Source organism: Lygodium microphyllum, chromosome 5 (assembly GCF_053477565.2).
Source record: "Lygodium microphyllum isolate KBCC chromosome 5, Lygodium_microphyllum_v1.1.10, whole genome shotgun sequence".
NCBI classification, from domain to species: Eukaryota; Viridiplantae; Streptophyta; class Polypodiopsida; order Schizaeales; family Lygodiaceae; genus Lygodium; species Lygodium microphyllum.
The window spans coordinates 4378129-4400971 of record NC_141139.1 but is presented as its reverse complement, the minus strand read 5'-3'; the positions used below and the strand labels follow the sequence as shown (position 1 = coordinate 4400971).

The 22843-nt window shown below is 42.9% G+C and overlaps 1 protein-coding gene across 3 annotated transcripts in view; it reads left to right on the top strand.

Moving 5' to 3' along the window:
* LOC148035458 (uncharacterized) overlaps window positions 1–22843 on the top strand; it is a 176778-nt gene that overhangs the window by 111140 nt on the left and 42795 nt on the right. For all 3 annotated transcript variants that reach the window (XM_087678963.1, XM_087678962.1, XM_087678961.1), the window contains 4 exons: window positions 5231–5295; window positions 5421–5502; window positions 5644–5691; window positions 5994–6079. In XM_087678963.1, the coding sequence (XP_087535089.1) occupies window positions 5231–5295; window positions 5421–5502; window positions 5644–5691; window positions 5994–6079 (281 nt within the window). The remainder of the gene's footprint in view (window positions 1–5230; window positions 5296–5420; window positions 5503–5643; window positions 5692–5993; window positions 6080–22843) is intronic.

Below are 22843 nucleotides of genomic sequence, written 5' to 3'. Positions count from 1 at the left end.
ATCCCCTTAATGGAAAACTCTTGAAGCTCAAGGTCAAGATTGATACATTGAGTGTGATCTTATGCCACATAGTGGTTGATGAGATGACTCTAATGCTTAGATGCGAGGGGAAAACATTGTAATTGAGAGTGGGACTCAGGAAGCAACCCCTACATTAACTCAACATTGGTTGTGTCATTGCAGTCAAAATGTTGATAGATGTCAAGTAGTAAAATTGGACCCATTAAAACGAGTCTTATTCGTGAAGGCATTCTTGGCCATAGCAACAGGAGTGGTAGTATTGTAGGATGGGAAAGGTGGGTAGGGTGAGTGGGGCAGGGGAGTGGAGTACACTTGGGAATGAATCCCTGAGTGCTCACCATGCATGCGTGAAGTGCGCACACTGCATAGTGGATCCAAAAGTGGGAATGGACGGACTAGGCATGGTGGGCACGAGTAGTCCATGGAGGTGGGATAGGGATGTGGGGTAGAGGATGGAAATCCTTGCACCTGGACAGTAGATCCAAAAGTGGGAATGGATGGTGGGGAAGGGGACCGCATGAGTAGCCCATGGAGGATGGATAGGGACATGGTGTAGAGGATGAAAATCCTTGCATGGAAGCGACAAGGAGTGTGTGATGGTGCACCATAAGCATATGATGGAAATCTCGGCGTTTGAGAAGCCAATAGATGAGGATGAGAGTGTTTGGGGGAAGTGAGAGGGATATCCATCATCGCCATCCTAGGATAAACATATGTGCTTACTTGGGGGTGTGGGTACAACACACTATTAAAGGGTGGCATTCCCCCAAATGATGTATGAGGGTACAAAGTGGCATTCACTTGAGAATAAGTGACATGGGATGGAGAGAAAGAGGAGAAACTAGGAACAGAGATGGAAGACCCAACTCCCAATGTGTTGGATGTAGAAGTGGAGTGCAATTCAAAATTACTGAATGCAAAATAAAGAGATTTTGGAGATGTGGGTGGGAGGTGAGGGAGGTTTGATAGCGAAGTGCCAACTCCATACTCAAAAGAAACAAAAGATATAGTTCCAGGTATACCTGTAGATGTATATCTGCGTCTAGAGCCTCCTTGATTAAAATTGACATATTGAAAGTTATCCGGATCCTGCCCACCAAAAGGAGAAACAAGAGTGGGCTTTGATCCATATAACTCAAAAGGGTTATATGAACATGATATTGAGCTTGGCTAATATGAATAGGATGGTTTGTTGGTCGTCCCAAATGCCATATGTCCTCCTTCATCGGAGAGGTGGCTAGCCTCACCAACTGGTCCGGATGTAGGAGAAGAGCTGGTAGGAGAAAGGTAAATTGGACCATACTTGAACTGCACGAATTCTTCAAACTTCTCATTTGTCACATGAAGTTAGGAAAAAGTGAAGAATGTGAAGGTGAAGGTGAAGCATCGTCTTTCTTGTAGAGTCCATAATACCTCCTTGGGGCCTCTAGTGATGGAGAAGCCTGAAGAGACACCATGGGATCCCAAGGAGGAGGAGTTTGGGAATGCGAAAATCTACTTGATGAACAATCTAGCAATGTCAAATGCTTTGAAGGTAGTCTTCACAAGAATGATGTGAGTGACCTTTGTCAGCATATCAAAAACTACTAGAATTGAGTCATATCCACCTTGCACTATTTGAAGACCTACTACAAAATCCATACTGATGCACTTCCACTTTATCTATGGTATGTCTAGTGGGTGTAGCTCTCTTGGCATCTTGATCCTTTCCGCCTTAATTTAGTGATAACTCAAGCATTGAGTGACATATCTTAGCACATCCACTTTCATTCCTGGCCAATGGTAACTTCTTCTTACTACATTTATAGTCTTTGCATAGTTGGAATGTTTAGTTGTCAGATTTTCATGGGTCTCCCATAGAGTCTTCTTCTTGAGGTTCTAACTATTAGGCACATACAACTTGTGTTGGTAGTATAGAAGCTTGCCCCTAATGTGGTAATGCTTTGAATTCGGCCTTGGTATTTTGGCTCTCTCCCCTAGCTTGGATGGATCTTGATGTTTTCCATAGTGCGGAAAATTTCCTCCCTTAAGAAGATGTTGCATTGATTTCTTGCTTGGTAAACTGCAAGAAATGGCTCATAGAATTGCTGTAGTTCCACCTGCACACACTTTCCACAAGAAGCAATATAATCATTTTGCGAATTGAATTAAAATACTGATACCTAATTTATTAATGGACAATCATTTAGCCTTGCATTGCTATTGCTTCAATCCATCCCTTGATCCTATTCGTAGATAAAAACTTAAAAGAGCACCGTCCTTGATACCATGTGAAGATATGCTAGGGTTTGCGTAAAGAAAACACAGAATGTACGACCATGGCTGAAACACAATAACTTTGACAATATCACAATAAATGCAAACCTTGAATGCAAAATGCAAAATGCAAAGCTCAAAATTCAAAACACAAAAACACAAACACCAATAGAGAAGAAAGAGAACTTTGAAGTGAAAGAATCAATGCTGTAAATGAAGGAGAGAATGTACAAAATGCTCAAGGGCACAACTATCCAATAGTGGATGGCTCTCGTGTGAGCTGGTTGAGGGAGGTGTCGAATCTCGATTGTGTTGTCGACCGGAGATAGACCTGAGTGTAGTAACCACCAGTAAAAGCAGAGACTGATGAAGAAAAGCGCAAAAAACACAAAAGCGACCTACTATGGATGCAAACACAAATCAGGTTGATGCTAGAAATGGAAGGATAGTAGACTGGAAACCAGAACGTAGTAGTCTTTGGGGCTGGAATTGGTAACAGAGCAATGAAACCGCATGAAAATGAGGACAGCTGATCACAGGTAGTAGTGGGAGGTTGGGCGACAGCTGTAGACCACGTAGGAGCAGTTGCTGGGGCTGGACAGCTAGTGGAAGAGGGCTGATGGCGAAACATGAAAGACAAGGATAGGGCTGAATGATGAGCCGTTTGCATATTTATAGATGCAGATTGATCCTCCCAAATTAGGATTTTGCATGTGGGATACAAAAACTCGCTAGGACCACTCCCCCTTTAATGACACTTCTGATAATTTACACGTTTTGGGGCTGTTTTAAAGAGTTAATTAGTATATAATGCATTTTTAGCTCAAAATACACATCTTCTTAATAGTTCATCCTACCTTGGTTTGTATAATTGTCTTGCAATGATCTGGTAGGGTTGGACCTTGATGAGTAGGCATGATTATTGGAGTTATCTTATTGACCCTTATGCAATGAGAGATCAAACCTGATGTATTAATCTTGATCATGAGTTATAGGAATTCTCCATCAAGAAAGAGGATGATCTGAAAGTCAAGATGGCAGAATATAGGTGACTACTTGTAGAGTTTGCTACCACTGCTCTGCCAAACTCAAATCCTAATCATGGCACACTATTAAACAAGTTGCACTTAAAATATTTCTACTCTAAACAGCAAGTCATCTCTTCACCCCACCTACCATCTTTTATGAGTTCAAATGCCAGCTCTTGTGTTACACTAGGCTACATAATGAAGTTGACAAAAGACCTCCCCCATATTGTCCACTTTAGAGGGAACTGTGGTAACCTCTTCTATGAAGGGAACATCCAGAGGTGCCAAATTGCCTTTCAAGTTTGTTCACACATTTATTTTTAGTTTATCAAAGTTGAGTGTGGGCCAAAGTTTTGGGTTGGGACACTTGAATTTACTGATTTAAAGGATGAATAATTAGAATGTAATATTTTCATGTAATTTTTTATGTGAAAGCTGATAAAATGCAAGGAAAAGCTGAAAAACTCAATGAAAGGTGTAAAGTCATTCATTTTGGAGTGGAAGAGAGTGGCTTTGGCTGGCCTTAGCAGTTGCCTATAAGCCTCTCTGTAAAACATAGTTTTCGTTCATCTTGGAGTGGAAGAGAGTGGCTCTGGTTGGCGTTAGCAGTCACCTATAAGCCTTTGAGTTTCTTGTCTTATGGATTGATGCAGGCCAACATGGGCTAGGCACCCTCACATAGCAGACAACGGGCAGAGGAGAGCATTACAGATGCTTTCAGCTGGACCTTCTGGAGATACCTTTGGGATAGTTGGTGGTTGAGGAAAGTGTCCTACTTTATATGGCTTCTAGCGCATGGGGGCCTAGTAATTGGGTGTTGGATGGCCCAGATGGAGTAGGATGGAGTGTGTAAGCATTGCCCACAACAACACTATGTCCAAATCATGTCTTTGGTCATGCCAAGCAACTCAAATTTTGTGGAGAGGTGTCTGCCAATGACTTCGTCAAGTTGCACCTAGCCTGGGGTGTATCTCTTGGGGGGCCTCCTATTGGAGTCACTTAGCTAGGGCCACGATCTTCTGTATGAATTAGAGATGCATGATATGATCTTTATCATCAAGGCAAGCTCTTGTGCTCTGGTTGGTCTGGAGGCCTTGCCCAGCTGCCAGATATTGGAGCCTACTGCATCACAACCAGAGGTCTTGGAAATCATTGGTAGCCTTATAGGGGGGCACATTTCGAAGGCACTCTGCCAGATGATTTTCAACACTGAGAAACTCTCGGTATATGCGCCTTAACAGAGCTTTGGACATCTATCATGCACTCACTTTTCCGCCGGTGGGATCAGCTGCTCGGTGACTTTTGACACTCTCTTGACAGTGTCAGGAGCTTTGGCATCAATTCATTCTCACTTGGGGTGGCCATGGCTTGTTTTTCCATGATGTAGGCGGGTGGCCCTAGGTGGCGATACATCATCCTCCCCCTGGGGGTGTTTTCTATCTCCCTCCTCCCCAGACCACTTTGAGAGGCTCGTATATATGATTGTTTTCTGATTTTCAGGCAGCTCCAGCTACTGTTGAGCTCCAGCTATTGTTGAGCACCTGTATTTCTTTGTGAAAATCTTCTGGAATATAATTAGTCACAGCTTTTTTTGCACCAAAAAAAAAGTTGTTTATGAACTGTTTCCTATGTATGAAACCTCCTGTCTCCAAACTCTTGGCTACACTGCCTGGAGCATCTCTTTACTGCACATTATTTGTTCCTCAAATCGAAGAGTCTCAGTTTATGACTGCTCCAAGATGGAGTTGTAACTATAAGAAGGATCTTTTTCTCCAGCAAAAAATGATAGAACAACTGAAAATGCACAGTTATTTCTGATTCTTTCTTTCTTAGTATAAGTTGCCTTTATTGTAGAATGGAGTTTGCACATTTGGTTAAACATGCTAACTTTGAAGTTGTTTTGATCTTTAATGAACCAACTGCAGGATCGTCTTATTTTTGTTGAAACAGTGATAAGTAACGTCCCAGGTAGTCCTAGAAGAATATTGAGGTTAGTATGTTTGACTTTTTATCTCCATGTTTCTCTTGTTCTGGCATCTGGAGGACATGCATTTGTCTGTTAGTATGCAACTATTTTTTATTTGGGACAAAAAGGCTGTTATTATACTGCTGCAGGTCAGTCACTGGACACAAACCTCACACACTCGTATTCTATCACGATTTTAGCAGTCCTTGGTCATTCCTAGCATCTTTACAGGTAACTTGAAAAGCATTCTCACAAATTATCTGAAAAACTTATCTAGAGTTTCAAAAGAATGGAATTTGTGTGTTTATGATCTGAATTGTTTAGGTTTCACATCACACAGGAACAATCATACATTTACTATATATTCTGCAGGTAGCAGAAGTCACACAGCAAACAGGAGCCAAGCTTGTGTACAAACCGGTATAGAGAATTCATTTAGAAAACATAGCTAAAGTTTTCTTGTTATATAGGTGAAGAATGCTTAAGAAAACATAGCTAAAGTTTTCTTGTTATGAAGGTGAAGAATGCTGTGCTTGCTAGTTAACCACCTTTCCTTCACTGCTTTTGTTATTTCTTCAATATTTTTTCTTGCTGATAGCATCCTTGCCCTAAAGATTGGGTTTTGATGCAACATCTATTTAAGGGACTGCATCAATCTGTGTTTTAGTCTGATGTTTCTTGAACTTTGTTTTGAAATCATTTGTCATTGTTGAAACTTGCAGTTCTTACTCGGTGCTCTTTTCAAAGCTATCAACACCCCTATAGTGCCTTTGCTGGCTGCAGGAGCATCTCAGGCTTCATACTCAAGGTTATGTTTGAAACTATTAAATATATATTTTTTGGCAAAGAAAATAATCATGTGCTATATTATATTTGAGAAAACCAGGCAAAAACAAAAACAAAACCAGCTATGATGGCTGAGCACTCAAAGCCTATCTTAGAGAAGTACAGACAAGCTGCCAGGGACGCATGGTGTAATCTCTCACATGGTGGCTGTATGTCCATCTAGAAGAGGACTTGTTGAATGCCCATATTGGGGCAGAAACCTTTTGTCTTTGTTGCTGTTGGTGAGACATGCTGTTGAGAATCTAAATGATATCTAACAAGATAGAAGCCAAAGTGAAACAGTTGTATGCTCCCCTCTGAAAACCAATGTCACATGTGTGATCATATGATAATACTAACAAATATTATCGACACCTCAGCCTTGTCCTCTGAGTTGGCCCCATGCACCACCAAGCATCTCAGCCTTGTCCTCTGAGTTGGCCCCAAGCACCACCAAGCATCTGAGTGAGTCCACAACCCGACCTCATTTGATCTGATACAGTAGGGTATTTGCTGAAAATTTGGGATGTTAGTGAGGGCATAGATGCAACAAAGTGATCTTCAAGTCCTCCAGCCCAAGTCTGAAGATAGCTTCAGATAACCACTAGGAGTATTAACAATCTTTGGGCCAACAATCTCCTCAACCAAACACATTCAGAAACTGCAAAGAATCTTCCTCTGTAGATGACAGTGCCATTATAGATTGCTTCTTACATTCCAAGATATTGCACCGGATCCAAGAGAAACACATACGATGAAATCAATTTTCTATCATTAATATCAGCTACTCAATTTGCGTGACAAAATCAAGATAATACTAAAGCATGTGTGGAGAGATATTCAATAGCCCATTTGAAGGTGCCTTTGAAATATCTAAGTACATGCATTGCTGCCTTCCAATGTGACTCCTATGTATCAGCCATGAATTGGTTGAGACGAATTATTGCATAAGCTTTATGTGTCCGAGTTATTATTAGATATATCAAGCTCTGCCCACAAGCTGTCTGTAAAGAGTTATATTAGCACACACATATCATGTGAGAAAACTGACTACCACTGATTAGGTTTAGGAGTAGACAGAGGTTTTCTGTCAGCCATTGAAAACGTCTCTAGCATCTCTTTAATGTACTTTGATTGTGTAAGAATCATTGTAGTGTCATTTCTCTACACTTCAATGCCTAAGACATAGTGCAAAGAACCTAAATTCGTCATGCCAAATTCCTTTGAGAAGCCCGCTTTAGTTTGCTTAAGATGTTGTCCATTACTTCCAGTGATTATGAAAGCATCATATAGACAAGAACAAGTGTGACAACATCTCCCTTGTGATATAGAGATTTGAGTCCAAAACACTTTGAACAAATCCATAATAGTATGCAAATTGTTAAAATGACTTGGATAGCCAAAGAGATAAACGTGCGATGTGGGATGGTCGTCATGGTGACAGACATTGACGAGATGGCGGGCTGAGGCTTGGCCTGTGTATGCGCTATCTGGCAGGCTTTCGTCTGGCACCCTACGTGCGTATGCGCTTCCACGTTGCTTGGCGCATGCTGGAGCTGGCTCGTGTGAACTCCTCTGACCTGGTATACGACCTTGGCTGTGGATACGCCCGCCTTCTCACTGCAGGATTCAGGAGACTGGTCTAGTGGCGATGAGATGGCTGGAGGCCTGATGCGCGCTGCAGGACAGTCTGCCTCCATGGATTCTCTCAACAACTGATGATGAAGGGAGAGGCACAAGAGCAAACTCTGCAAAACAGGTCGTGTCTCCCTCATGAACAGACTAGCGGACCTGCAGCCTTATCCGTCCAGTGACCTGCAACCTTATCCGTCTGGTGACCTGCACACTACCGCCTTGCTTCTACAGCTTGTTAGAGACTCGAGAGACAAACAGGCAGGGACTTCATTGTTGCTGTGCGCACCAAGGGGACCAGCTGTGCCCCTGCTCTTCTGCCCTGTACACCCATTGCTCCTCCTCCAGCGTGTAGGAACAAGCCACCAGAGAGAGACCAAAACAAAATAGAGATATAGCATCTTCTTCTGCACTGCCTGTGGGGCACCTAGTCCCTGACCTGTGCAATGCTACTGTGATCTATATTGTCTGCTGTCTACACTTATCCTGTAGGTATTGGGTTCAGCAGCATGAGACCTGCAGCCACTCAGCAGTAAAACCCTACCAGCATGCAACAGAGATAGTGACAAAAAGAGGGCTCACAGTAATCGCCCTGTCTACCATGCCTCAACCTGCTTTGCCTGCACTCTTTCCTCGCTTTGCAGCCATGGACACTTCCTCAGCCTCCTCATCCACCCTTGCAGCCTTCATAAGATTCCTTGCACAAGCAACCTCCATCTCCCCTTCCCGCGCACAACCTCAACAGGCAGACCAGTGGCTATACCTTGCGCCAACAGACCATGAAGCACCCACACCACCGACACATGGAGCTAGCGTATTGCCCAAGATTGCAGCCGGTCCTCCACCATCCCCAGAGGGTTCCAGAGCAGCCCCCTACATACATCGGCCGATGCCTTCCCACCAATCCGCTTTGCTCCGGACACAGAGTTGGCAATCAAGGAGAGAGTGTCAGCCCTAGAAGCGTCATCCTTGGCCTGTAGAATGGTTGGAGATCATCTGCCTATCCACATTCTTAAGGACTCCATCCAGTCTGCTCTTACTAGCACTCGAGCCAGGATCATGCGAGTGGTGCCCCTCGAAAAGGGATGCTTCAGACTCGAGTTCAGCTCACCAGAGCAGATGGAGGCAGCACTCGCTACCAGCCCGCCAGATCTTCAGGGATGAGGGAGGTGGTAGACCCAAGACGCGTCAGAGGAGTGATGCAGAGCACCAGAGATGGCACAAGGCTAGACAAAGGAGGAGACAATGGCAGCAAAGAGAGCGCGCTGCTGAGAGACAGGGGCAGGAGGGACTAGAGCTGAGACGGTCGAGAGTGATCAGGGACTTCAGGCCGTCAGCCTATGCAGAGCCACTGCAGCCCCTCACTGCTCCCATAGATGCTCCTTTGGATGCCCTAGAGCTAGAGGTCCTACAGCCACTGATAGGGGCAGCACTGCAGATGGATGTGATTCAGCCCATGGAGGCAACGACACCAGTAGCTTCTCAGTAGCTACAACAGGCTATAAATACGCCACAATACCTCAAACCATCGCCTCACTAGGTTGAGCTTCCCGAGCTTAGCCCATCTCAGGTACCCGACACACAACAGGCTGGGGAAGTTGTGATGGCCCAGGACAGTGAGCAAGAGGTAGAGGACTCAGATGACTACTCTGAGGACTCCCCCCCATTACACCCCACAACAGAGATAGCGGAGAGGACACATGATCGGGTATATACCAGGAGGTAGTAGAGGCAGGCATGGGCTGTACAGCCACACAGATCCGAGAGGCTGAGACACTCTCCATGAGGATACTCTCATGGAATGTACGAGGTTCTGGAGGTCGTCACTTTAGGCAGGGCCGAAGCCTCATGCGATAGGATTTGCACAGAGCTCTAGGAGGAGGATCAATTGATTTTCTTATGTTATAGGAGCACCATCTTTCGGCACACAGGATATCCTGATGTTACGGGAAGCTACTGCCAGGTCAGAGTGACACTTACTGGGCAGCAGCTGTAGGTGCTATTGAGATACAAGATGGAGTATGCATATGTGTTGGGGAGCAGTGGATTTAGTCGGTACAAGGCTGGGGTATTTTGATTTCAGGGAGAGCCATGTGGGTCTTGGTGAGAGTGGAGGAGGCACTCATTGGTTTGTTGGCCATTTACGCCCCAAATGGCCAACGAGACAGGAGACGCAGTCTCTACCAACAGGTTGATCACTGGGTGGTAGGGGGTGACTTTAACATGGTGGAGGCTCTTGAGGACATGAGAGGCAGATGCACAGAAATCATTAGGGGAGGAGACAGGTTGCTTGGGAGTTCTTATTCTAGATTAGAGGCTAGGACCCATGGTTCATAGCAGAGTTTGGCAGGACCATAGGCTCACTTGAGCTCTCTAGGAGAGATAGAGCGATAGGAGCTAGGACTTTCTCTAGGATTGATCGATTTTATGTGGATGACTGGGCCTGTGACAGAGGCGGCCTTATAGGCATCATACCTGGCATGACCCTCTTGGACCACTCACCGATTCAAATACTTCTTTTTTAGAGAGTAGGGGGATCCCATTCCAGTGTTAGGATTCCATAGCACTTGTTTTATGAGGATGATCTTAGAGACACAGTCACACAGTGTTGGAGATCTAGACCCTTCTCAGCTGGACGGGTAGCTAGTGACTTGGATGAGAGGCTACAAGAGATTAGGTCCTGATCCGGGTTTTTTACAACCCGGATTTCTACCACAAAATTTGGCCAAAACCCCTATCAAGAGCTTTATCATATCACTTTGGGTTTACTCTTTAAACACTAGGTATGCTACATTGCTTCTTGATTATGATAACTCTAGCAAATGGGGGGAACAAGTTCTTAGGAGGGATGTCAATATAAAGGGTAAAAGGGATGGTTATCTTAGTGAAGATAGAAATGGATTACACCTAGGAGTTGAGTGAGTGCATAGATTTTTCAAAGGACTAGCCTCCAACTACATATGGGTTCTGCCTGCATCACTAAGATTTGGAATCTATCACCATCATTAGAGGACACCTCACAGTGCACAAGTCAATATCCACATCATGGTATCATTTGGATCTTACACAAAAGCTTACAAGCATGGACCTCTTCTGTCACATGCTTATATGTATTTATATATATATGGGGGACTAAAGTCAAAGCAGCTTTTGGAAGCCGTTTTTTATAATCTCAATAACTCCCAAGAAAAAGTGAATTTCAAGAAAATTCCTGCATTGCCCGATCGGTTTCGACTTGGTCTACAAAGTTGCAGAAGAAACTTTTTTCAGATTCTTCACGGATTTGAAGTTACGAAGGCGCGGACTGTTGGCTACATGCAAATTACTTCTCTTTGTCACCACACCAACTTTCCATTCTATCCTTCTTGTAAATATATTATAATAATGTGCTTTGGGCACCCAACTCTTGTAATCTAGCTCCCTTTCTCTATTTTGTCTACCACCACCCTTGGCTTCTTGCATGATGACCAAGGTGGGGACTTGTCCTATCCACTATTCTCCATATTTTCAAAGATGCCATACATCATCTAGGATTATGTTAATCAAGAAGATTAGCTTAATCTAATCGCTCATGGAGGCTATATAAAGAGCCCATGGAGAATGGGAGGGGAGGAGAAGGACAATGACAAGCACATGAGAGCACTCTAGAATACCCTCATCTCTTTGAGGTAAGCTATGAGTAAGTTCTTTTATTATGTAGTATAATGGCAAACTTCCTCTACCTCTTCTCCTCTTGTCTCCCTCTCTTCTCATCTTCTCATCCCATGAATACATAATGGCAAGCTTCTTCTACCTCTTCTTCTCTTGTCTCTCTCTCTTCTCATCTTCTCTCTCTCTTATATTCTAATAGGGTGTCTAGTACATATATTCTCTCTTGTAAATTTGTGTCTTGGTTCTTTTGATTCTCTTTGAGAAAAGAGATGTCCTAGCCTATCCTCCCTTTGGCCAGGTGGTGCCCCTCTTTAGTTCTCTTAGTGAGGATTGGAGGTTGGATGGGTAAGAGGCAACCCATTCATCATTTCAGCCCTCAGTTCCCTCTTTAGAGAGGAGGCCGCAAGGAGGAGACAGAGCCTTCTAGAGAAGGAAAGAGCTGCTAGGGCATCATTGGTTGCCTTATAGAGGGAGGAGGAGAGGAGATCAGGATGCAGATGGATAGTTGAGAGGATGCATACTGTTGAGGCAAAGATTGACTCCATGAAGGAAGCTAGATCGAAGTACATATTTCACGTGAGAGCCTCTTTTTGGACTCAGTTTGGGGACAAGGTTAATAGGGATTTTTCCCGCACCACCACAGGGCCTAAATACTCTAGATAGGGTGTTCCGAGACTCAGGAGAGCTAATGGATCCATTGCACATGGCCCTCTAGAGGCGAGACAGGTGGCCACACAGTACTATACATCCCTACTAGGATTCACCTCTAGACCCCTTGGATATGAGAGAGATACGCAATCCTTGCAAATACACGCAAATGAGACACTTTGGGCTTCATACCCAAAATGCTTCATGTGGAGTTATACCTTGCAAAGCTTTGGTCGGACATTAATTAGAAGATACATGGCTGTTTGGACAGCCTCATTCCAAAATTTTAAAATCAGGGTTTTAATCTTCAACGTATTATGAGTACTCTCAGTAAGTGTCCTATTTCTTTTTTTTGCAACATCACTTTTTTAGTGAGTATATATTGCCATAAGTTGATGATTAATGTGACGTTTTTTACAAAACTCATCCAAATACTTTAGAGTTGTATCTTTCTTCTTTATCAATCTTCAAAGCTTTAACCCTTGCCCTTGTTCGCCATTCAATATTGTCCTTAAGATCTTTTAAAAATTGCAAAAAACATAGCCCATGTTTGCATGAGAAATCATCAATAAATGTAATATAGTAGGAAGAATCACCTAGTGAAGAAGCATGGCCCTTACACACTATTGAATTTGGAAATGTTTGAGGAAAACCATAGGAGGAATTGAAGAGCAAATGAAGTTTGCCAAGAAACTGTGCAAAGGGGGTGATGGGCTGTCTACGCACGTCAAATTGCAAAGGAAAGTAATTTGATACTCTCATCTCCAAAATTTCTAGAAAGAAAGCATTAGCTTGCATTACGTATATATGATCATTTTGGCCTCTTGTAGACGTTAATAAAGCATCTCATGTCGTTTCATCTCTCTCTCTCTCTCTCTCTCTCTCTCTCTCTCACACACACACACACACACACACACACACACACATCAAGCCAATGTTGCCATACATTTTTGCACATTTTCAACCATATCCGAATACATTTGTAATCGCCCCGAACAACGTAGTATGCTTAACAATTATGATATTCGCTTGTTTTCGAGATTTAATATAAAAGAGAATGAACACTTAAAGCTGAAAATGAAAATTACTCACAAAATTACAGCCATGAAAATGTAAAAGTAATGGAAACAAGATTGAGGGTTGAAGATGGCAAAAACCGCCCCCCCCCCTCCCCCCCCCCCGAAGGAATGCATTTCTGCTCAACCCAAGTCCCTTAGGGAAGAGCTCAGTTACAATCAACTTGATAGTGAGGAGAAGTAATTCTCACTCTCACAAGATCATGCAAAGATGTACAAACACACATGCATTATCTATTATGCAATGATAAGAACTGATTTCTTTACAGTATGAGAGAAGAAAGAGAGGAAATCAGCCTTTCTCCATCGTTGATTAGCAGTACATGGATAGGGCTTGCTTCTTGTTGCTAAAATGGAAGAAAGAGCTCGAGAAGGAGGTGCTGTAATGAATTTATAGGCTTGCTATCCTGTAAAACAGCAGTGATAGAAGAGGGAATATGGAGGAATTTGATAATGGAGAAGTGGGGGATGATGATGGGGATGGATGGGGCCAGTTTTTGGCTATTTGTGGGTGCTGTACATGAGTTTACAGCAAAGAAAAATGATGATGAATGAAGAAAAACGAGCTCTTATTTATAGGAGAGGGAAGAGCTAGTACAAAAGGGGAAAGTGGAGTAGCACAAGACAAGTGTCCAGCCACATGTCATGAGATGTGACAAGTGGTGGGACACTTGGAAACTTGTGTGACAAGTGTCTTGACACTTGTCTCTTCTCTATGGCCTTCCTTTTTGGGTTGAATACTGTCAAGAATAGAAACAACTAAATTTAGTAAGCACAGTCAGAGTACAAAACTTACTTTTTTTAGAATGACCTCCCTATTTTTTAGGACTAGCATTTTTAGGCTAATTCGAGGCTCCTAAAATTTAGGGATCTCCTAAAATTTAGAGACCCCCTCAATATGGGTGTCATATGAAAGCTTTTTCCGTGTACATCGCAAAAACGGTATCAGAATCTTCATGTGACTTTCCTATGCAAAAAAATGTGCATTTCAAGCTTTCAGTCCACACATGCACATTATACAAGCATTTCATGATCATGCCATCTTGTTGATTGTAACTGTCTGTTGTGGTGGATCTAGGCCACACTTCAAGGCATCAATCCTTTCTGTGTGCGAGTCTAACCCTGATATGCGTGAGTTCTGGTCACAGGCGCCCAATCGGGCCATATAGGTGGAAGTGTGAACTATCTTTTCTCTAACCCACCGCGTGGGTCCACCATAACCTGTGACCACTCATCAGTGGCCAGCTCCAATGCACTTTGCTTTATATCTAATTAGTGCAAAGGAAATAAATTTAATAAATCATTATATAGACAAATTAATGAAAAAGGATACAAATTCTGTTTCTATAGAGTTGTGACAACATTGGGCCTTGTATACCATGCATTTGCTACTGCATACCATCGGGATTTGTGCCATACATTCCCGTATGTGGTCCTTGTCCAACCATTGCATTGCACTTGTATTTCTCATGTGACTAATATAGTTACTCTTGTTTTTTTTTTTGCCGGGAGAGGGAGGGAATCTTCTATTATGTAGCAATATATACTGCAATCTAGTACTCTTGAGAGAGAGAGAGAGAGAGAGAGAGTTGGGATATTTTGCACATTGGTAAAGAAAGTTAAATTGAGGCAAGATCAATCTCAAACCTAATTTTTTTTAGTTGATATAAGAAGATTGCCACTTGAAATGTTCATGGAATTTGCTCTTCCAGCAAGTAACATGACATGTGATAACCTGATTTTCTCTAGTTAATATATCAAGATTGTCACTTCGAATATTTGTGAAATTTGCTCTTCCAACAAGCAGCATGACATGTGGTATATTTTGCATGAGAATAATTGAAATGTATTATGTGCTGTTAAACACAAAAGTCACACCATAGTTGTCAGGTACGAAAAGTACGGTACGGTACGATACGATAAAATACGGTACTAAATGGTACCTTAAGATTTTATAAGGTACGGTACGATATTAGTACGAAAAAAAAATAACTTCATTATTTTGAACTATAGATGATAGAACAGATGCTTAAAGTCTAAATAGCAATGCTATTGGAGTATATGAGATGAATACTTGAGGGTAACATGCCAAAACCTCTATGGCATATGCCGCATGCGCAACATGCGCTACAACTTATAAGTACATACATAGGAGTGGATACATCATACATGAATGATCATACAAATAAGAGGTCGCTCACTTCAAAGCTGCGGCTAAGGTGTTCGCGCTTCTCGGAGTCCGTGCAAGTCAGCTCGTCATTGTTATTTCACTGGACAGACAAGCAACAACTATGACAGCTCGTGCAGTCAGGCACAGGTCAACAGGCCACGTTTTCAGACAGGTGACAGCTCGTGCAGTTATTAGGCGCAAGTCAATAGGTGATATTTTTTTAGTCAGGCAACAGTTCCAGGTTGCACGTTGGTCAAAATCGTCATTTCCTGGTCAGACGCAGTCATGCCCAGGTCACGCACTTTAGGCGCAGGTCAAAACATCGTTTCCAGGTTATGAGCAGGTCATGCGAGCAGGCGAAGGGCTGGCGGCTGTAAATGGGGCAGATTCGTCACGTTTCTTTTGCAAAACTTTTTAATTTTCAAAGGTTCCTTGCAAGCAAGCCCTTTGCTCACTGATGGGCGTTTGTGTGTGTAAGCACAGTTCAGAATTTTGGGCGGGTTTGTGCCAAAATTTTGGGGATTTGTCTAGATTTGATGCGAGCAAGACACAACAGTGATATTTGTCTCAGAAATTGCAAGAATTTGTGACATTTTGCCTCCGACATTTGGGGCTTTTCATGTGCATGCAAGAATTGGGCTGCAATTTACCAAATTTCTCGACATTGATGCACATTGGACCCCGTGCAATTTGGGGCTTTTGCTGTTTGGGCGAAATTTGTGCACCATTTGGTCATTTTATATACATGCGGGTTTAATTCCATGCAATTTGGACATCTAGCACTTGGAAAATTTTGGGGGGTTTTGCTGAAATTGCTCTATTTGGACAAAATTGGCCTATTCTATGCATGTCAGAGACAGTGTAGATGTATGGTTGATGCTTTGAGCACAAAAATTTTGGGGCTTTTGACCGTGCGTGTCAAATTTTGTGCCCATGGGTGCATGTACAACAGAAATTGCAGCTAAAATTTGGGACTTCTCATGTAATGTGATGTATTTTTCCTTGGAGCAGCTGTAATTAGTTGTGGAGTGCTGTAGCACAAGGTTTAGTGCTTCTGGAAATTTATTTGCAGATCTGAAATTTCTGCTTTTATGTGGTTATTTATTGTTGGTTGGTACTTGTTTGTACGTTGATCACTTGTGTGACAGTCTGGGCCTGCATTTGCTGAATTTGTTGGTCACATTTGGGCTGAAAATCATGGCTGGCAGTAGTGACAACAGTCATCTCATGCACATTAAGAAGCTTGAAGCACATAACTTTGTAGTCTGGCAAAAACAGTGCTATAATATCGTGTTGCAGAAGAAGCAGGCAAGGTTGATTAAGACCAAAGGGACAAAGCCCGTAGATATGGAACAGGAAGACTAGGATGAGTTAAATGAGCTTGCACTCTCAACCATCGAGCTATCGATTTTTGATGCCTTGCTGTTTAACATTGAAGATTTGGATTCTGCCTATGCTATTTGAACTCGACTGGAAGAACTGTATGCCTAGAAGAGTGCCACAAGCAAAGTTTATTGATTGAAAAAGTTTATGGATTTGCGTATGAAAGAGGGTACAGCAATATCTCCTCACTTGAGTGAGTTTAACTCCATTTTCAGCCAGTTGGTTGCCTTGAAGTTCATGATTGATGAAGAATTTAAGGCTATGTTCTTGCTTTGCACTCTGCCAGAGAGTTGGGATACATTCAGGACGGCTATGAGCAATTCTAATGTGATACTTTTGTATGCTATTGTAGAGAGTGCTCTACTCATGGAAGAAATGAATCGGCAGAACAATGCATCTAGTAAGTTTTCCAGTGCTTTGCATGCTAGGGGAAGATCACAGAAAGGCAAATCTGATAGCAAGGGATGCAGTAAATCATGTGGTAAGGATGTTGAATGCCATCATTGTGGCAAGAAGGGTCACTTTAAACGTGACTGCTACAAATGGAAGAAAGAAAAAAGAAAGGGCAAGAAGACAGATGATAGTAAGGAAGAGAAGAAAGAGAGTCAACCTAAGAAGAGCAATGTCAAAATTGAAGAGGTGAATGTAGTCACTCATGACAGTGACAGTGGAAATCACGTACTCTTTGTCTCTTCACACTTTAGTACCATGCTTTACTTGCAGATATGGATGATAACATGCACACTTGGATTCTAGATTTAGGTGCTTCCTTTCATGTCACCCCTCATCATGAGTGGTTTTTTGACTATACAGGGGGTCAACATGGTGTTGTCCATCTTGGGGACAACTATACATGTGACATTGTAGGTATTAACAGTGTGCAGTTGCAGTTTCAGCATGGTTCTGTCTTCACACTTCAGCATGTACGGCATGCATCTGAGCTCAAGAAGAGCTTGATTAGCATAGGGCAGCTAGATGACGATGGATTTCGTGCCACCTTTGGTGATGGGAAATGGAAGATCTATAAGGGATCTAGAGTGATTGCCAGAGGTTGTAAAAGTGATACCTTGTATCCTCTCCATTTATCTAGTATGCGTGACCATGTGGTTGCCATGAACGAGCAGCCAAGTGTTTCTTTGTGGCATGGCCGGTTGGGACACATGAGTCAAACTGGATTGAAAGTGCTTTCTCGTTTGGGTTACTTGCCTTGTCTTCATTATACTGATTTTGAGCATTGTGATCATTGTGTTTATGGTAAACATGCGCAGACGTCTCATAAGAAGTCTCTTTCGTTGAAATCTTCTCCTCTAGAGTTAGTACATTTTGATGTATATCAGATGCCAGGGTTATCTTTAGGGGGAAGAAAATACTTTGTCACCTTTGTCGATGATGCCACACGGAAAGTGTGGGTTTATTCTATTCGTAGCAAGGACGAAGTGCTTGATAAGTTTAAAAAATTCTTGGCATTGGTTGAAAATTAGACTGATAAGACACTTAAGTGTCTTCTCTTAGACAATGGTGGGGAATATGTGTTCAAGGCCTTTCAGGCATTTTGTGACAGCAAAGGGATAAAGAGGGAGCTCACTACCCCTCCCAATCCACCCCAAAATGGAGTTGTAGAGCGTATGAATTGGACCATACAAGATAAAATCTGTACTATGCTGCCTCATGCTACATTAACCCATGGTTTTTGGGCAGAGGCTATTATGGCAGTTGTTGACTTGATTAATCAGTCACCGAACAGGTCTTTGGGGGGGGAGGGTGGGGGGGGGGAATCCCTCAGTAAGCGTGGTCAAACAAGACACCTTCATATCCTCACCTGAAAGTGTTTGGCTGCGAGGCTTTTGTGCACATTCGTAAAGAAGAATGTAGCAAACTTGAGCCAAAGTCCTATAAATGCATTTTCCTAGGATATGGTGACGAGGGTGAAATGGGGTATAGATTATGGGATCTCGAGAAAAGAAAAATAGTACGCAGCATGATGTTATCTTCCGGGAAGATCGCATGCATAAACAGCCCGAAAAGATTGAGGAGGTCCGTAGGGTTGTATTCCGGGAAGAAGTACCTTTTGGACAGAAAAATATGCCCACTGTACAGCAGCAAATACCCGCTGTAAATGAACCTGCAAATGTGGAAAATAATATTGAAAATGATTAGCCAGCCATTGCCCATAATGATGAGCCACTGGATGTACAAGAACAGCCAGGACAGTAAACTGTTAATGCTGATTTGTAGGCTGAAATGCCAAGATAGCAAGCTGAAAATGAAAATTTGCAAGCTCAATAGTCAGCAAACAATGATCATTGGGTTAGGAGATCGTCTAGGGCTACTAGACAACCTGATAGATTCATTCCTAGTGCAAACAATGTGGCTGATTATGTCATGTTGACAGACTATGGTGAACCGTCTTGCTTCAAGGAAGCAATGAACAGACAAGACAACAAGAAATGGTATAAAGCCATGTTGTCAGAGATGGAATCTCTTGAGAAAAATGGCACTTAGGACTTGGTGCAGTTTCTTAAAGGGCAGAAAACCCTTCCATGCAAATCGGTTTACAAGATGAAGGTCACTTTTGGTTCCTCGCCAAAGTACAAAGCAAGATTGGTTGCGAAGGGATACAAGCAGGAACATGGAGTTGACTTTGATGAGATCTTCTCTCCACTAGTCAAGATGACTACATTGAGAACCATTTTGAGCTTGGTTGCAGCTAAAGATGTGGAGCTCATACAGATGGATGTAAAGACTACATGGTGATCTGCATGAAGACATATATATGCAGCAGCCTGAAGGTTTTGTGGTAAAAGGGAAAGAGAAGATGATATGTAAACTCAAAAGGAATTTGTATGGGCTCAAACAAGCACCAAGAGAATGGTATCATAAGTTTGATATATTTATGCAGTCTCAAGGTTTTCATAGAAGTCAAGTGGATCACTGCTTTCACACCAAGAAGGCAGCAGATGCAGCCTGATTATCTTGGTTCTGTATGTTGATGACATGCTGTTTGTTGGCAGGGATACTCATGCCTTGAACTCACTAAAGCAAAGTCTTCATGGAAGCTTTGACATGAAGGATCTTGGTGATGCAAATCACATTCTTGGCATGCGAATACTCAGAGATAGATCAAAAGGATTACTCTATCTATCTCAACAAGAGTATATCTCCAAGGTTTTGCAGCGTTTCAATATGGAGGGGGGGGGGGGGGGGAGGGGGGGAAACAATTGGGGTTCCATTGCCTCCATATGTGAAACTCAGTGCAGAGGATAGCTCTACATCTGATGATGAGAAGGCTGAAATGGCCAAAATACCATATGCTATGGTTGCTACACGTCTTGACATTGCCTTTGCAGTGGAGTGGTTAGCAAATACATGGCAAACCGTGGTAAAAAGCATTGTGAAGCAGTGAAAGGTATTATGAGATACCCCAAAGGCACAAAGGATTTGTGCATCTCTTTTGGAAAGCAGAAGGCATATGTCGTTGGCTTTACGGATGCAAACTATATTGGTCATGTAGACTGCAGAAAGTCCACTTATGGGTATGTGTTTATCTTCACAGGAGGAGCAGTCTCTTGGATCTCCAGGCTACAAAAGTGTGTTGCATTGTCTACTACAGGGGCAGAATATGTGGCTGCCATTGAGGCATGCAAGGAGGCTTTATGGCTTGCACTTGTGGTGGGAGAGCTTGGCATTATAGAGTCACCTGTTCTCCATTGTGATAGTCAGAGTGCTATCATACTAGCACGGAATCCCGTCTTTCATGCAAAGATGAAGCACATACAGGTGAAGTATCATTTCATTAGAGATGTACTTGACAGCAAGAGTATTGAGCTCGTCAAAGTGCATACAGATGATAATCCTGTAGATCTTCTCACGAAGGGTCTTCGAGCAGAGTGGCTTGCTCATTGCCGACAGATGATGGGAGTTGGATAGGTATATGTATTTCAGCTTTGTACATACCTAGACTTAGCTAATTCTTTTCTCCTTTTAAGGCACATTGCCTTTAGGTGGGAGGTTGTTGGGAATAAAGGGCCATCGTGCCATTAATATGTACACGGGTGTGACCACGTCCTTAACACATTTATACTTTTATATATATCTATCTAAAACCTAAAGAGGTACACAACAAATTGCACCCAAGAACATCATGCATCTCTTTCTCTGACTCTCACTCTCTACTCTTGCTCACGTTTTGCTCTCTATCAGACATTTTCATCGCCGGACATTGCATCGCCACTGCACATCGCTCACTTCATTGTAATATACCCTTTCCATAGTATATGCACTTGTCTTGTGTATCTTTTAAGTATCTAAAGATACATTTTACTGCTTCCCAACGTGGTCTTCACATCCATCTAATCCAACTCTAAATCCAAGGATGCAGTGAGAGCAAATAAAACACAAAGTGTAGTCATCTTCACCATTGGTGAAAAACCTCTTGGAAGTCTATGCCTTCCTTCTATATGTAGCCCTTAGCAACCAAACATGCCTTGTATTTGGACTTCCCATCAATACATTTCACCTTATAAACCCATTTATTAGAAATATCTTTCCTATCCTTGGGCAAATGTACAAGTTCCCATGTGTTATTCGCATACAGAGACTTTTTTTTTTTTCCCGTAAAAGGTAATTATATTAATTACGAAAAAAATACAAGGTTACTTGATTACAAGATACATGACGACAATCTAAGCCATCATGAGAAGAGGTTCTAAGTACTATAAGTTACAAGGTCAAGGCAACGGCGCGGAGGAAATTGCCATATGCCAGGGACGTAAGTCCTCCCTAGAGAGCAAATCAGAATGCTGGAGAAGATCTAGCTGCCAATACAAGAGGCCCTTAAGCCTCACAATATGTCGCTGAACATTACAGGCGGAGTCAAAAAGAAAAGCATTCCGAATGGTCCAGTTATGCCAACAGCCCCAATATCGAAGAAAGTGATACATGAGCTTCATATGGGGCTGTGCCGGAGTGTGGTATTTGGGCTGCCCAAAAACCCAATCAAAGGGACGCAGGGGGAAACCAACCACTCCTTGCCAAACAGCCGATAAAAATAACCAGACTTTCTTAGCGATGGGGCAAGAAATAAATCGGTGGCGGGCGGATTCCACAGTTGTGGTGCAAAAGAAACAATTGCCATTGGAGATTCGTCGCTTGGAAAGAGCTGAAGCAAGCGGAAGACCACCAATCATCACTCTCCAAAGAAAGACTTTATATTTGAAGGGTGTCTTGTTCAACCAGCCCTCCATCACAGTTGCCCTCCACCATGATCGGGATTTACGCAATCTTATAAAGCATTCGCTTTAGTAATTAGCCATTGATGATCTTTAATCAGAAGATGGTACACTTGGTTAGCAGAAGCTTTGCTTAAATGGAGCCGGCCTTGTAGGTCCCAATCCTGCCAGGGATGATCCGAAGCAAGGGCAGGAAAGGGTTGTCTGCACTGGAGCTCCCTCAAAAGCTGTTCCCATAAAGGCCTATATCCACGAGGGATCCTGAAAAGCCTCCTAGCTGTACGAAATGATATAAGCACATTGCGACTGGCAAGGGTGGCATCCGCAACTGAAGACAAGCCCAAACGTCCCATCCGGTTAAATTGTGGTCTAAGCTCATGTTTACCTTCCCATGAAAGTAAACGCGAGACTGCCAGCAATTCCAATTGAAAAGAGTTAGTAGCTAAGCGATCCTCCGCTGGATGCCACTGAGCCTTCTGGAGGACCACTTTCCAGGAACATACCAAATGAGTAAGCAGCGATGAAGACGAACTGGAGAACCGCGAATCAGCATTAAGAACATGCCACCAAGAACTCCGGATTTGGGTATTACCATGCAAAAGCCCATGGGCCTCAAGGAAATAACGGGCTATATCCACCCATGGATGATGATCCGAGCACATGGCTCGGAAAAGAGACCAACGGAGTGCCTGCATGTGAGTTTGGGCATCTAAAAGAGCTCCGCCACCCATGCGTTTGGGGGTGCACGCATGTGACCAAGAGATCCAGGAAATACCTATGTGCAATGAATCCTTCTTTCATAGCATGAAACGAATAGACTGAGTAAGAGCATTCAGAGTCATAGTAGTCCAGGGCAACAATGGCAAGAAATATGTGAGCATTGGCAACATAATTGTCTGGGCTACTTTGAGGCGAACATGGAAGGGCCAGGCCTGAGACTTCCAATACATAAACTTGGC